The sequence below is a fragment of the Macaca nemestrina genome, chromosome 10 (genome assembly GCF_043159975.1).
Source record: "Macaca nemestrina isolate mMacNem1 chromosome 10, mMacNem.hap1, whole genome shotgun sequence".
In the NCBI taxonomy this organism is placed as follows: Eukaryota; Metazoa; Chordata; class Mammalia; order Primates; family Cercopithecidae; genus Macaca; species Macaca nemestrina.
This window is the reverse complement of record NC_092134.1, coordinates 75,828,053-75,844,567: the sequence shown is the minus strand read 5'-3', so window position 1 is coordinate 75,844,567 and position 16,515 is coordinate 75,828,053. Positions and strand designations below refer to the sequence as shown.

The 16,515-nt window shown below is 48.2% G+C and overlaps 1 protein-coding gene across 1 annotated transcript in view; it reads left to right on the top strand.

Annotated features, from left to right (window-relative positions):
- Window positions 1-13,585, top strand: part of LOC105474097 (kinesin family member 5A) — a 37,496-nt gene extending 23,911 nt beyond the window's left edge. Inside the window, exons 16-29 of the mRNA XM_071071556.1 lie at window positions 1,697-1,885; window positions 2,272-2,389; window positions 2,719-2,783; window positions 2,901-3,010; window positions 3,388-3,489; window positions 4,343-4,403; window positions 4,634-4,705; window positions 4,864-4,968; window positions 7,891-8,107; window positions 8,350-8,503; window positions 8,805-8,887; window positions 9,523-9,550; window positions 10,020-10,134; window positions 11,145-13,585. Coding sequence (XP_070927657.1) covers window positions 1,697-1,885; window positions 2,272-2,389; window positions 2,719-2,783; window positions 2,901-3,010; window positions 3,388-3,489; window positions 4,343-4,403; window positions 4,634-4,705; window positions 4,864-4,968; window positions 7,891-8,107; window positions 8,350-8,503; window positions 8,805-8,887; window positions 9,523-9,550; window positions 10,020-10,098 — 1,383 coding nt within the window. The 3' untranslated portion in view covers window positions 10,099-10,134; window positions 11,145-13,585. The remainder of the gene's footprint in view (window positions 1-1,696; window positions 1,886-2,271; window positions 2,390-2,718; window positions 2,784-2,900; window positions 3,011-3,387; window positions 3,490-4,342; window positions 4,404-4,633; window positions 4,706-4,863; window positions 4,969-7,890; window positions 8,108-8,349; window positions 8,504-8,804; window positions 8,888-9,522; window positions 9,551-10,019; window positions 10,135-11,144) is intronic.
- Window positions 13,586-16,515: the final 2,930 nt, after the last annotated feature.

Genomic DNA, 16,515 nt, shown 5'->3' with positions numbered 1-16,515 from the left:
CTACTTGAGAGGCTGAGGTGGGAGAATCACCTGAGTATGGGAGGTTGAGGCTGCAGTGAGCCATGATTGAGCTACTGCACTCCAGCCTGGGTGACAGAGCCAGACCCTGTCTTAAAAAAAAAAAAAAAAAAAAAAAGAGGCTGTACACGGTGACTCACGCCTGTAATCCCAGCACTTTGGGAGCCAAGGCGGGCAGATCACCTGAGGTCGGGAGTTCGAGACCAGCCCGACCAACATGGAGAAACCCTGTGTCTACTAAAAATACAAAATTAGCCAGGTGTGGTGACTCATGCGTGTAATCCCAGCTACTTGGGAGGCTGAGGCAGGGGAATCGCTTGAACCCGGGAGGCAGAGGTTGCAGTGAGCTGAGATCACACCACTGCACTCCAGCCTGGGCAACAAGAGCGAAACTCCATCTCAAAAAAATAATAATAATAATAATTGGGAGGCCAAGGTGGGCTGATCACGAGGTCAGGAGATCGAGACCATACTGGCTAACACAGTGAAACCCCGTCTCTACTAAAAAAATACAAAAAATTAGCCGGGCATGGGCAGGTATCTGTAGCCCCAGCTACCCAGGAGACTGAGGCAGGAGAATGGCGTGAACCCGGGAGGCGGAGCTTGCAGTGAGCAGAGATGCACCGCTGCACTCCAGCCTGAGCAACAGAGCGAGACTGCGTCTCAAAAAAAAAAAAAAATAATAATAATAATAAGAAGTAGCAACAGAACAGTGTTTACAGCAGCAGTTAGAGGTGGGGCATAGATACAGAGTTAAGAATGAAATATGCAAATCTGTGGGTGTGAGAATAATCTGGGTGATTGAGCAGATCAAAATAAAATCATGTTGCTTTATAAGATTTATTTATAAGTGGGGGACTGTCAGAATTGGATTTTTTTTTTTTTTTTTTTTGAGACAGAGTCTTGCTCTGTTGGCCAGGCTGGAGTGCAGTGGTGTTATCTTGGCTCACTGCAACCTCCACCACCTCAGTTCAAGTAATTCTCCTGCCTCAGCCTCTCTAGTAGCTGGGACTACAGGCACACACCACCACTCCCGGTTAATTTTTTGTATTTTTAGTAGAGACAGGGTTTCACCATATTGGCCAGGCTGTTCTCGAACTCCTGACCTTGTAGTCCACCCACTTCAGCCTCCCAAAGTGCTGGGATTACAGGCATGAGCCACCGAGCCCAGCCCAGAATTGAATTTTTTTTTTTGAGATGGAGTCTCACTCTGTCGCCCAGGCTAGAGTGCAGTGGTGATCTCAGTTCACTGCAACCTCCGCCTCCTGGGTTCAAGCGATTCTCCTGCCTCAGCCTCTTGAGTAGCTGGGATTACAGACATGTGCCATGATGCCTGGCTAATTTTGTATTTTTAGTAGAGACAGGATTTCACCACCATGTTGGCCAGGCTGGTCTTGAACTCCTGACCTCAAGGTGATCCACCCACCTCGGCCTCCCAAAGTGCTGGGATTACAGGCGTGAGCTACTGCACCCAGACAGACTTGGATTTTTAAATGCGGGCAGAGGAATTTAACGTGAAATGCCAGTGATAGAGAGCTGCTAAAGGTCGTTTGGAAAATACCAATCCCATTTGAGTCCCTGCATACGTGGGTGTGTGTGGGTAGGTAAAAGGTGGGAGGGAACGGATAAAGCTTCCCAGCAGCCAAGAAGCATCTCTTCCTCCTTTACTCACCCTTAGCCAGTGGAGATCAGTGGGGCCATCGAGGAGGAGTTCACTGTGGCCCGACTCTACATCAGCAAAATCAAGTCAGAAGTCAAGTCTGTGGTCAAGCGGTGCCGGCAGCTGGAGAACCTCCAGGTGGAATGTCACCGCAAGATGGAAGTGACTGGGCGGGAGCTCTCATCCTGCCAGCTCCTCATCTCTCAGGTGAGTGCCTAAGTTTGAGAACCTTCAGATGCCATGGGAGAAAGAAGGCTACTCTGGGGTTATGGCTAAAACTCCTAACACCCAGGTGGGTGTCAAAAGTTCTGGGGTCAAAGTTCTGGGGTCAAGTGAAAGCAAGGACAGAAAAGCTGGGGTGGCAGGGGTGCAGATCAGGGCCAAAAAAGTAAAGGCTCAGGGCGGGTACTGTCTGTCTCCTGAGCCAAGGGAGCTAAAGGAAGAGCCCCATAGGAATGGCCCCCAACCCTGCACCCTCATAGGAAGTGTAGCAGGAGGGAGGGCTGCGAGCAGAGCTGGGGTTGGAGATCTGTGCGGCCTGGGGTTGTGTTCTTTGCTCCATCTTCTTCCTCTCACCAACTTTCTCCCACCAGCACGAGGCCAAGATCCGCTCACTTACGGAATACATGCAGAGCGTGGAGCTAAAGAAGCGGCACCTGGAAGAGTCTTATGACTCCTTGAGTGACGAGCTGGCCAAGCTCCAGGCCCAGGGTGAGGCCTTCTTACTCCTCCATCCCACCATCCAGGGCAGAGAAGTCAGAAACATCAAAAGAAATCACCCCAGTGATCACTCACTCAAAGCATTAGCTTGAAATCATGGATGCCAACTCATATATTAGCCAAGATTTTGCATGTAGCTCATTTTACATGAACCATACACCCTTATTCTCTGTTCCTGCTATATCAAATTGGACAGTCCTAGCACAGAAGAACACCCCTGTGGGCCCATCCCCAGTCCTTCCCGGAGTTCTGGTCACAACATGAAGTTCTTTCTGAAAGAAGTAGGTTTGATGTCAGGTGTCTTCCCCTCTTTCCCTTAGAAACTGTGCATGAAGTGGCCCTGAAGGACAAGGAACCTGATACCCAGGATGCAGATGAAGTGAAGGTGAGTGGGGAAGGTGTCAGGGATAGTTGGGGCCTGGTGTGGTGAAAGCTGTGCTGGCTCTCACAGAGCTTGTTTCTGGGAGTCTGGCCTTTGAGCTTGGGGTGGGATTGTTTGCAGAAGGCTCTGGAGCTGCAGATGGAGAGTCACCGGGAGGCCCATCACCGGCAGCTGGCCCGGCTCCGGGATGAGATCAACGAGAAGCAGAAGACCATTGATGAGCTCAAAGAGTAAGGGTTCCCAAGGGCGACTCCAGCCCCTCCCAGTCCTGTCACCTTGCTGTGCCAACTCACATGTCCCCTCTGGATCTGATTCTTTAACATCCGTGTGTCATTCCCTCAACAATGCCACAACTTTGTAGCCCCACCTCAGGAGATACATGGAATAAGGACTAGTCCCTATCCTTGAGGCTCCCAGGGTTAGAGAGGTCAGGGTTCCTGGCTCTGTCATGGAGATGGTGGCCTGAGTCTGCCCCTGGTATCTGAAACTGGACACATCAATTCTAACTGGACTCGTTCAAGAAGGAAGATGTTTGAAGAGCTGGTCTTCCCTTCCCCCTCATTAACATCTTTTTTCCCCCTCTCCATTACCTCCTGATGCTCTGTAGCCTAAATCAGAAGCTCCAGTTAGAGCTAGAGAAGCTTCAGGCTGACTACGAGAAGCTGAAGAGTGAAGAACATGAGAAGAGCACCAAGCTGCAGGAGCTGACGTGAGTGGCATGGATTTGCCTGTAAGCCCACAGCCTTGTAGGCTCAGAACTGCGAACTCAGACATGCTTGCAGAGGCAGGATACACACGCAGACATGATGGGGTGACTCGTGGGAAAAATATGATGGGGTAGGGAAGGAACAAAAAGGACACTCTCAGCAATGACTGCCGTTGAGTATTCACAGTATGGAAGGAGGTTTATGATGTTCTATTCAGTGTAAAATGCAGGTTACAAAACCATATGCATGGTATGATCCCATAAAAATGGATACATGGATATATAGGCATAGAAAAAAGAGTCTGGAAAGATGGACACTAGAAGGTTAATGTTGGTTTGATCTGTGAATAGTAGAATCATAGGCTTTTTATAAAAACTCGGCTTATCTCTCTCTTTAAAATTCTTTTCTAATTTTTGCACAGCAAACATGAGTAACTTGTGTAATAAACAATAATAGGCTGGCTGTGATGGCTCACACCTGTAATCTCAGCACTTTGCGAGGCCGAAGCAGGTGGACTGCTTGAGCTCAGTAGTTCAAGACTAGCCTGGGCAATGTGGCAAAACCCTGTCTCTACTAAAAATACAAAAATTAGCTGGGCATGGTGGCATACGTCTGTGGTCCCAGATGCTTGGGAGGCTGAGGTGGGAAGGATCCCCTGAGCCCAGGAGGTTGAGGCTACAGTGAGCCATGATTGTACCACTGTACTCTATCTAGCCTAGGTAACAGAATGAGACCCTGTTTCAAAAAGGAACAATAATAGTAATACTTAAATGGAGATAAAAGTAATAGAGGAAGAGGCAGGAGGAAGGAGAGTCCTGAGGGATCTTTCCATTTCCCTTATTTCTCTTGCTACAGATTTCTGTACGAGCGACATGAGCAGTCCAAGCAGGACCTCAAGGGTCTGGAGGAGACAGTTGTGAGTGGTTCCCTTCTGTGCCAAATTCACAGGACTGGGGAGTGGGAAGGCTTCATTTCTTCCTAACCCTATTCCTCCTGCCCTTTTTCAGCCATTCTGTAGCATAATCAAGACACATTTTTTGCTAAAGGATGAGTGACTCACTATAGAAACTGGAGGTTCCTATAATTCTGGAGGAATAGGACAGACCTGGTATCTGGCTATTCCCAATTTTTCATCATTCTTTCCAGGCCCGGGAACTCCAGACCCTCCACAACCTTCGCAAGCTGTTCGTTCAAGACGTCACGACTCGAGTCAAGAAAGTGAGTGCTGTCCTTGGGGTCTTATCAGCCCCCACATCCTCCTCCCATCCTTAGGTTTCTCCCTCCCCTGTTGCCCCCCATGGGACTGGCTTGACCTGGTCTTGGTGGGATCTGTTTGACCTTGGGACAGCTGCGTCTTTCCTTCTATCTGTTCTCAGAGTGCAGAAATGGAGCCCGAAGACAGTGGGGGGATTCACTCCCAAAAGCAGAAGATTTCCTTTCTTGAGAACAACCTGGAACAGCTTACAAAGGTTCACAAACAGGTAAGAGGCTGCTGAAGGAGTGAAGAGAACTTTTGAGGCCAGGTACCTAGGATACCAAATCCTCAGAGGCCCCTTGGATTCAGGAAAATCTAGTTGCATTTTTTCCTTACTGTTCGCTTTTACTTTCCCTACTAATCCCTTCTTTATACAATATTTGGTCCACTTTTACCTTGTTCTTTGTTTCATGCCTGTATTCCCTTCTCAAAGTTTCTAACCCACCTCTGCTCAAAGTGGAATTCCCTAGGCCTACCTTGGAGGGAGAGGTTGAAACTGACAAAGTCAAGGACTGTACATATACAGGAGGGAAACTGGTTAGACATTACCCAGAGATGGAAGGCAGGGAGACGAGAAGAAGCAAGGGAGTTGGGCTTCTCTCCTGGAGAGAACTCCATCGTCTCGGTCTGGGGCAGGCATGCAGGGACATTAAATGATGTCCCTGGCCAGGCACAGTCGTGCACGCCTGTAGTCCCAGCACTTCAGGAAGCCGAGGCAGGCGGATCACTTGAGCACAGCAGTTCAAGACCAGCCTGGGCAACATGGCGAAACCCCATTTCTACAAAAAATACAAAAATTAGCCGGATGTGGTGGTGCACACCCATAGTCCCAGCTACTTGGGAGGCTGAGGTAGGGTGATTGCTTGAGCCCAGGAAGTAGAGGCTGCAGTGAGCTGGGATCATGCCACTGCACTCCAGCCTAGGTGACAGAGTGAGACCCTGTTTCAATTAAAAAAAAATGTCCCTGAGATGGTCCAGCCAGCCCCTGGTTGGGGCCGCAGTCAAAACTCCTGTGTATTAAGTTGCTGCCTCTCTGTCCCACTCCTTGCTGCTGCGGTTCTTTAGGTGGATGACTGGGTTTCAAAGGTATGGGGTGGGGAGGCAGAAGGGCAGTCCAAAGGAGTCAGGACAGGAAATGTTTGGTGTGTGCTGGGCAGGGGCACTCTCACTAGCACTAACTATCTGAGCCTTGAAGACAGGCTCAGCAAGCTGTCAACGGGTCCTTTTAACTAATTCATAAAATAAACCCTAACCTATACTTCATTCCTTTCCTTTCAAATCTACCTTAAGATTCCATTTAAACTTACATTCTCACTAGCCTAGCACTTAAACTTCTTTTCCTCCCAGTATAATGCCCAGCCTATATAGTAAATATTCAGTACTTTTTTTTTTTTGGGTAATGCATCCCAAACCTGTGCCCAGTGATAATATACAGAGTTTATTTATTTTATTTAGGCCTGCAGAGGGCTTTGGTGCGTTTTTTTTTTTTCCTTTGTTTATTATGAAACTGAGTAACAAAATTATAGAAAAGTTGAAAGGCAGATAGGAAACATTTGAAATCAATTCTGTCATTCGATTTTCATTCCTGCATTCACTTTCCCTCTCCGTCCAGATCCGTATTATATTGCTTAAAACACACACACACACACACAAAGTGTATGTGTGCCACTCTGGGCCTCTCTGTCTATGGGAAAGCCCTGCTCCATGGAGCAAGCCCCCAAAAAATTTTCCACAAAAAAACACAACCACACACTGTTTCCTTTATCTTCATTGAAGCCTCTGCCTCTGTTCAAAATCCCAAAAAACAAAAATGACTCACCTATAGGATAAATAGAGGACTCACTACAGTTTCCTACCTCAGCAGACACAAGAGTAAAAAGGAAAAGAAGATAAAAACTTCTCAGTTAACAGAATCTTAACAGCCAGGACTATAGCCCTATTATCAATTTTTTTTTTTTTTTTTGAGACGGAGTCTCGCTGTGTCCCCCAGGCTGGAGTGCAGTGGCGCGATCTCGGCTCACTGCAAGCTCCGCCTCCTGGGTTCACGCCATTCTCCTGCCTCAGCCTCCTGAGTAGCTGGGACTACAGGCGCCCACTACCGCGCCCGGCTAATTTTTTGTATTTTTAGTAGAGACGGGGTTTCACCGTGGTCTCGATCTCCTGACCTTGTGATCCGCCCGCCTCGGCCTCCCAAAGTGCTAGGATTACAGGCGTGAGCCACCACGCCCGGCGCCCTATTATCAATTAAACTAACGTATTGTCACAGCAAAACATTGCTTATACTCCATAAATTGTTCAAATGGAAACTGCATGGAAAAGTTTCTAGCTTGTCCCCTTGAGCCCGCGGTGTTCCCTGCTACGCTGATTTACCTGCTGTCTTCCAAGGCCCTGCTCCTTTTGCAACCTGTAGTGCCCCCAGTCATTGTGTGGAACCTATAAAAAGATCAGGAAGTCTTTTCTGGCTGCAGGGTGGTTGCTACCACGCTGTAGCTTAATTTCATTGGGGGAGGGATAACCCAGGAAGTCCCTGAATGTGAAGGTAATGAGTGCAAATGTTTGCGAGACCTCAAACATTTTCTTTCCTTCCTATGGGGCGGGCTCTGCCTGTCTGTGTGTGTATATCGGGGGCTCCTGAATTCCAGCTTCTGCTCCTGCACTGCACCTGCCATGCACCCATTCTCCTCAATGCCACAGCCACCAAACTGCTACTGTGCCCCTGCTGCCCCACCTTTGCATGCCCACAAAGCCCTCTCTGGGGAAGGGGGTCCTCATCCCCATGGTTGCCCTGGGGCTATTGGTCTGGCACATGCTGGGAGATGTCGGGGAGGCCAGATGGAGACGGGACAAGGCACTGCCACAAGAGTTCTGGGCTGCAGTGGAGATGGCAGGTTTTACTGCCTAAAAAATTATATAACTTTTTAATGCCTGGCCACCCACCATTCACTCTGGGGGAAGGAATGAGCTGGACAGAACAGTCCATTACATAAAGGCAATGAGGCCTTTTGAGGAAATGACATGGTCTCTGTCTTCTCTGACCCCTGATTTTTCTTTATTCTCTCTCCTCACCCCTGTCCCGTACACTCCTCTGGGTGACTGTCTTGGGTCACTTGCCTTCCTTTCCACTTCTTCCCTTTGGCTTGTCCTATAGCTGGTACGTGACAATGCAGATCTGCGTTGTGAGCTTCCTAAATTGGAAAAACGACTTAGGGCTACGGCTGAGAGAGTTAAGGCCCTGGAGGGTGCACTGAAGGAGGCCAAGGAGGGCGCCATGAAGGACAAGCGCCGGTACCAGCAGGAGGTGGACCGCATCAAGGAGGCCGTTCGCTACAAGAGCTCGGGCAAACGGGGCCATTCTGCCCAGATTGGTGAGTAGGTGTTAGCAGGCAAGGTGGGAGTATCTCCTGAAGCAAATTTAGCAAATTACTAATTGCCAAGCAACTAGATTATTGCTTCTTACATACCCCTAGCCTCATCCCACATCCCCCCAAAAAGTAAAAAAGTGATAATGTTACAAGCAACTCAGTTCAACCCCAGCTAAATGACCTCAGGGACCGGGGCAAATGCAGGGTCATAGCCTCCTCATGGTTGTTTTCTTTCTTTATTGCAGCCAAACCTGTCCGGCCTGGCCACTACCCGGCATCCTCACCCACCAACCCCTATGGCACCCGGAGCCCTGAGTGCATCAGTTACACCAACAGCCTCTTCCAGAACTACCAGAATCTCTACCTGCAGGCCACACCCAGCTCCACCTCAGATATGTAGTGAGTGACCACAAGTGTGGGTTGGAGTCCCACCCAAGGCTCACTGGACCCTGGAAGGCATAGGGTGGGGTCAGTTATTGGTTGTGGCTTAATTATTTTCCTAAACCCTTTCTCAGCTTCATGCCTATGATTAGAAGGTGGGTGTCTGCCCTCCCAGCCTGTGGCCATGTTTGTTGTCCTCTGCTCTCTGGGGATGGGGAAGGCTGAGCAGCTCTATCGCTGAGGGTGAGTGTGGATTAGTGGTCCTCAGACTAATGGAGGGTGGGTGCCAGAGGCTGCCTCTTTCCTCTGCTCCATCCAGCTTTGCCAACTCCTGTACCAGCAGTGGAGCCACGTCTTCTGGCGGCCCCTTGGCTTCCTACCAGAAGGCCAACATGGACAATGGTGAGTGAAAAAGATGGGTAATCCCACCTTTGGGGTCCTCAGGGCTAGTTGAGAGGCATGAAAGTAAGTGACCTTAGTCTACAAAAAACACTAACTGAACCTTTCTGGTGTGCCAAGGCTTCAAATTAAAAAAAAAAAAAAAATACATATAGCCAGGTGTGGTGGCATGCACCTGTAGTCCCAGTTACTTGGGAGGTTGAGATAGGAGGATTGCTTGAGCTCAGGAACTTAAGGCTGAAGTGCACTGTGATTACACCTGTGAACAGCCACTGCACTCAGCCTGGGCTCTAAAATAATAATAATAATACATATGAACAAAAAGTGACCCTTTACCTACAGCCTGAGCACTGCCCAGCCCTTTAGGTCTCAGGCTGCCTCGGAGTGAATTCCTCCTATTACCATGCCAATCCCAGCCCTTACCTTCCAGTTCCCTTTTCCTCTCCTTAGTGAGGGGCTGGGGAGACTTTTTCTCAAACAAAATAATGATATAGCTTGGGATAATTAAGGAGAAAGTGTCACAGCTTATCTTTTTCTCTAAGGGATTAAGATGGGAGAGGGTTTGGGCAAACTGTTTCTAACACCCAGTCTCCTTTTTTCTTCTTCTAATCCTGTGTTCTCAATGATGATCTCTTCAGGAAATGCCACAGATATCAATGACAATAGGTACAACAGTCCCCACTACCCCTGGGTTCTCTGGGTGGGACTAGAAGAAATGATTAAATTTCCCTTGTGCCCCCCTTGGAGGTTCCTGGATCCCTGGGGGAAGGAGGAGGGAGTGAGACTCATTCTTTTCATCACTGTGTTGTCCAGGAGATCCAGTCACTCCCCTGCCTCAGTGCAGAATATCTCCCCTCCTCCAATCCCATCTTGCTTCTTCCTATTCCAGTGATAAGGTCTGGGTGAAAACATCATGGGCATCTGATGACTGCGTTTCTCGCCTACCTTTGGGAGCCTTGTGACATTGGACAAGTCATTTACGTCCCTCTGGCCTTGAATTTCCCTGCATTCCTGTAAAACGCAAATAGTCCCTGCCCTTTGTGATCTCACAGGGATGCTCTCAGAGCAGAGTAACGATGATGACAGGAATACTTTCATTTCTGTGGAGCTGATCATGGTGGGTGTCTTCCTCCAGGAGTGACCTGCCGTGTGGCTATGAGGCTGAGGACCAGGCCAAGCTTTTCCCTCTCCACCAAGAGACAGCAGCCAGCTAATCTTCCACACCCACGGCTGCGTACCTGCACTTTCAGGTAGCGTCAGGCTGCTTCCTCGGACCAGCCTCAGGTTGCTTCCCTTCTTGCTGACAGCCTCTTTGGTTCTCCGGCTGCTGCTGCTGCTTTTTTTTTTTTTTTACCACCTCAAAACTTTTACTATGTAGTTACCCCTCAACTCCTGCTTTCCCCTGCTGGGGGCTACGCCTGTGCTGCCCCATGTAACCTGGACACTGACCTGCCGTGCCCCCTTTTGCTTTCCCTTAGGCTACAGCGGTAACCACAGTACTGTCTTTATGCCACTAGGGGTCACTGTCATACGTCCAAAGAAGTGAGCTTGGCCGCTGTAGATGAGAGCCACACAGGGGTGGTAGACCGCAGATCTATCAAGAGACCCTGGGGGGCCATCTCAACCCCACCTGTTCCTCCACCCTGAAATAATTTTGGATGGATAGGTGTTTTTGGAACTAAGGCATCTCCAGCTAAGGCGATGTTTGCTTTACACCTGCACCTGTGTCCCATCCTCCTCCCATCTGTATATGCCACCAGTAAGCTTTAGGAAGCTGCCCACGAAGTCAGTCAGCGCTCCCCTCCCATCTTGCTCAGTGGAGGTGGAAAAGCCCCTCTTTTTCCTCATCTGTCCCCAGGTGTCTCCTTTAGCAGCACAGGAACCTTCTTTGTTCTTGTGTGTCACCAGGTTTCTCACCAAGGTTGCTTTGGGGCCCAGAAGTGGCACAGAGAACATGGCCAGTCTCTTACTGGGCTGAATCTAAGCTGAGCCCTCTCCAGGGGTTTCCCAGAATAGTAAATCGGGCACACACAGACAGAAAAGCCTGAGAAGCAGAGAAGTAGGAATGTGGAAGAGATGTTGGGGAGGCCTAGGGATGGAGGTGCAAGCCTGGGTTGTGGGGGGCAGTGGTAGGGGGGTCTACTTGTTGGTGTTGAAGGAACAGGACAGTAAACCAAAGTGTGTGCAGATGCCACCTGTTCCTGTTCTCTGGTTGAGCTACAAGCTGGGCCCTCACACCCTCTTTCTCTTTCTTTCCCAGTTTCTAAGAGGGACTGAGGCCTCTTCTCTCAGCATGCTGCAAACCTGTGGTCTCTGATACTAACTCCCTCCCCAACCCCTGTTGTTGGACTGTACTATGTTTGATGTCTTCTCTTACTTACTCTGTATCTCTTTGTACTCTGTATCTATATATCAAAAGCTGCTGCTATGTCTCTCTTCTGTTTTATTCTCTAAGTATCTACTGATGTATTTAGCAATTTCAAAGCATAGTCTACCTTCCTTATTTGGGGCAATAGGGAGGAGGGTGAATGTTTCTTCTTTCTCATCTACTCGTCTCACACTGAGTGGTGTTAGTCACTGAGTAGAGGTCACAGAGATGACAAAAGGAAAAATGGGAGCTAGAGGGCTGTGACCCTTCACACACACACACACGCACACACAAACATGCACACACATGCACACACGCACACAAAGCCTTAAGCAGAAGAATGTCTTAGCATCATAAGACAGAGAAATAGACTCTTCCTCCCTCCTCTTTCACATATAGCACAGGGGAAGGTAAAATGGAAGGGCTGCTAATTGAGACATATAATTTTCTTCATACACCCCTCACCTTAATCAAAGGATTCAGGTGTTTACCTCTGCCCTACAAAGTCTGCCTTTTGCCTCCCTCTTCCTGTTTTCCCCTGGACTGAGAAATGGGTTGTTCACGGGACCATTTCCCTTTTTCTTCAAAGCTCCTTTTGATATTCCCTGCCCTAGAGCTTGTGACCAGAACTCAGAGTTGATTTAAAATATTTTGAAAAATGGAGGAGGCAGACTTCTCCCAGCAGCCAGTCAGTGGCTGCTCATCTCTCCATGGAGATGGTTACAGGCAGGTGTAGTCAAAATGATTGATTCCTTAGGTTTGTGGGTGAATAGGCTGGGAAATTTCTGAGTCTTTTTTTTTTTTTTTTTTTTTTTTTTTTTTTGGTCACAGTGCCCTCAAGTGGAAGCGATGAGCTGGATTTCTTTCTCATTCCATACTGGGCGGCATGCTCCTCCCATCTCCACCTTTGGTTTGGGGGCTTCCAGCTCATTGGCAAAATCTCTCTCTCTCGTTGCCATCCTTTCAGGCTGGAGCCTGACTTTTCCCCAATATACATTTTTTTTTTTTTTCTCCACAAAGAGTTCCTTCTCTAATGTCCCCATCTGGTATTAAGTGCACTTTAAAGAAAGGGGCAGGGTGGATTTTCAAGAGGCGGGGAGCTCTAAGGCTTGACCCTGAGGGCTCTTCTCCCAGCCATTCTCAGCCCGTATGCAGCACCCCCCACACCGAAGAGGACTATTGTTTTAGTTTCACATGGTCCTTTCCTTCCACATGGTGCTAAGGTGGTTTTCTAGGTAACCGCAGGGATGGAGGTCACTAGCCAGTCCAAACCAGGAGAGAAAGTCTGGTGTCCTGATATCCAGTCTTTTCTAGGAGGAAGACCAAGATTCTCCAGCACCTGGGCAGCCTATCACCCAGCTTCTAAGTCAGGAAAGGAAGCTGAGTGGGAATGCCAGCCGGTAAGCGCAGGCTGTACTGGCCCATGACTCCTTCAAGGGAAAGAGGCCCTGCTCCCTTTACCTGCTGAGCTCCTTTTAGCAGTGAGGGAGAACTGCAGGGGGAAAAATACCAGTGGAGTGTGGAATGAATCCAAAGCAGTGATTCTTTTTAAACGCTTTTCAAAACAAATCTTACGTAGAACCCCAATATAAAAAATAAAGTAATGCAGACCTGGGCAGTTTGCACTTTCTTTTTTTGGTGGAAGAATCCTCAGGGTCCTTAGGACTGACTGTTCAAAGCCTCCTCAGCGAATGAGCCCTTGAACAGTCCTACGAGACCCTGAGGATTCTGTGGAGTAGTTTGAAAACCATTGTTCTGAGGAAGGCGGTCCAATCTGGCTCCTCGCACTAAAGCTGCAACTCACAGAAAAGAGGGCAACGGTGGGGTAGACAAGCCACGCTGTCTCCAGACCCACTAGGGTAGAAGGAAGGTTCCTGTGGGCCTGTGGACTTAGGCTAATATTTGCTGCCAGCAGGGCACTTAAGAATCCAGGGGGTTTTATGTAATGTTGCCACCACATGGTTCTTTTAAAAACACATAAGAAAATGTGAGGGTGTAGCGCAGATGAGGAGAGAGATGACACAGAGGGAGCAGCCTTCTCTTTAGCAAGATGTAAGGGAAATATAATCCGCTTACATAAAAAAGAAACAACACACACGCAAACCCTTCACCAGAAGCTTCACACTACATCCTCCTCCTCCTCCTGCTCCCCACCTTCACCGCATCCCTTTCAGAGCCAGGGTCACTGCAAGGGGCGCCTGGCCTGCCCACTCACATCTGCCAAAATTTTGCATGCCAGCGTGGAAGACAAACCAAACTGCACAACCCCCTGTGTGTATTTACTTGGTGTACATAGATATCTTTAAAATAAAATAAATTCATTGATGACTCTACATTGTTGTAAATATTCTTTATCCCTTCCCAATCTCACTCCCTTCCTTGGATGTAATGGAACTTGATAGAATATATCCTTCCAGATGTTTTTCTATAGACTTAGGCTTGGTTTTTTTCCCACTTGACAATATATCCTGGAGATCTTTTTATGTCAAATTGACCTCATTAAGATATAATTTTTCACATTTATCCTACAGTTCATTCAACCAGTCTACTACTGGTGGATATCTACACTGTTTGTAATTTTTACCAAAAGCAATATCTTATTCTTTCATTTTTTACCCAGAGCAGCCTCAGTCCTGGCATCAATTCCTTCCCACTCTAGTGTGTCATCATCTCTCCACAGCCAACAGATCAATACTCCTGTCCCAAGATCATCCACTACAGTCACCCTTCCAATCCCCATTTTAAAGCATACTCTACCTCTCTTCTCTGCTCATACCTCAAAGCTTCTCAGATGGAGAAAACTGCACACCCAAAAAACTGGGGCAAATAAAACTGAAGAGTCTACAAACCTACCAGAACATTCGGTGCTGCTCACTTTCCTATCTCCCAGAGCAAGCGTCTACACCCTTTCCACCCTCCTCTTTCAGGCAGCAACTTTGTCATCTAAGGCACTTGAGCCTAAAATTCTTTATCTTCCCCCCTGCCCACATGCACCTACACAATTACCTATCTGTGTCTGCACATATCCTTTCTTTCTCCCTTCTGACAAGTGATAAATCTCCTTTCTTTAGGCTAAAGTGAATCCCTTCTAGATATTTCATTCTTGAGATACTGATATAGAATCTCAATATATAAATATATAAAATATCTAAAACTGATAAATTGATGGAGACTTGAGGAGTTTGCAGCTTTTTTTTTTTTTTTTTTTTTTAAGAGTCTTGCTCTGTTGCCCAGGCTGGAGTGCAGTGGCGCGATCTCGGCTCACTGCAACCTCTGCCTCTCAGGTTCAAGCGGTTCTTCTGCCTCAGCCTCCCAAGTATGGGGGACTACAGGCGCACACCACCATGCCCAGCTAATTTTTGCATTTTTAATAGAGATGGGTTTTCACCATGTTGGCCAGGCTGGTCTCAAACTCCTGGCCTCAAGTGACCCGCCCGCCTTGGTACATCTTCTTTATTAATGCCTGTCTCAGTGATCTCATCTCCTTGTAAGGTCCCTCCCATAAGAGTCCCTCCCTTTACTATGTGTTTCTCTTCCTTGTTTTCTTAAAGCCAAATATCCGGAAACCATCCCAAGCGTCACATCCCCACTTCCTCACCCCCCATTCATTCCTTAGCCCACCTTGATCTGCTGCTTGTTCTGCTCAAAACTGCTTTTCCAAATGGCATCAGTTACCAAATACGGTGGACATTTCTCTTGGACAACAGTCCTTGTTTCGCTTCACCTGTCCATGACATATGACACTTCTTCAATCCTTCCTTCTTGAAACTCATCTCCCCTTGGCTTCTGTGACCCTGCTCTCTTGGCTCCCTGTACTTCCCTGGCCACCCTTCCGAGTCTTCCTCCCCAAGTCTCTTAAATGCTGCTCTATCCCAGGGCTCAGCCCTTGGTTCCTTCCTTGCTCTTTCTAAGACATGTCATCCATGCCTGCATATTCCACAACAATTCTTAAATCTGTATCCCCAGTCCAGACCATTCTGCTCAGCTGCGGGAGCATGTGTCCAACTGACCTAAGATGCCTCAAACATATTCCAGACCGAACTCACTTTCCTCTGAATCTGCTCCTTTTCATGTCACCATCGTCTCTTTGATGTCATCATCATCATTAGCCAGAAGCCTTAGACTCACTCTCAATGCCTCTCTTTTCCTTTAACCCCCACATTCAAATGAATTTTCCAAGTTGACATCAAACTGCATCTTTAGATGCCATCCCCTTCTTTCAAACAGCAGCCACTGCTTTGGTTCGTTATCTGTCCCTGAACTTTTGCAATATTCAAGTTATCCTCCAGGAACATGCCTGAGTGGTCCTTTTTTTTTTTGGAGACAGATTCTTGCTCTGTCGCCCAGGCTGGAGTACAGTGGCAGGATCTCAGCTCACTGCAACCTCCGCCCCCCACCCCCGCCCCCGGGTTCAAGCGATTCTCCTGCCTCAGCCTCCTGAGTAGCTGGGATTATATGTGTGTGCCACCATGCCTGGCTAAATTTTGTATTTTTAGTAGAGATGGGGTTTCACCATGTTGATCAGGCTGGTCTCTAACTCCTTGTAGGGTCCAGCCCTACGAGGCTTAGTGGGTGTTCTCCCTGTGTGCGGAGACAAGAGATTGTAAGAAATAAAGACACAAGACAAAGAGATAAAGAGAAAACAGCTGGGCCTGGGGGACCACTACCACCACCACCAAGATGCGAAGATGGGTAATGGCCCTGAATGGCTGGGCATGCTGATATTTATTGAATACAAGACAAGGGGCAGGGTAAGAAGGGTGAGTTGTCCAAGTGATTGATAAGGTCAAGCAAATCACGTGATCATGGGACGGGGGCCCTTCCCTTTTAGGTAGCCAAAGCAGAGAGGGAAGGCAGCATACACCAGCATTTTCTTCTATGCACTTACAAGAAAGATCAAAGACTTTAAGATTTCACTATTTGTTCTACTGCTATCTACTAAGAACTTCAAAGAGGAACCAGGAGTACGGGAGGAACATGAAAGTGGACAAGGTGCATGACTACTGAAGCACAGCACCACAGGGAGGGGTTTAGGCCTCCGGATGACTGCAGGCAGGCCTGGATAATATCCAGCCTCCCACAAGAAGCTGGTGGAGCAGAGTGTTCCCTTACTCCTACAAAGAAAGGGAGACTCCCTTTTGCGGTCCACTAACAGGTGCCTTCCCAGGCACTGGTGTTACTGCTTGACCAAGGAGCCCTTAAGCGGCCCTTATTCGGGCATGACAGAGAGCTCACCTCTTGCCTTCTAGGTCACTTCTCACAA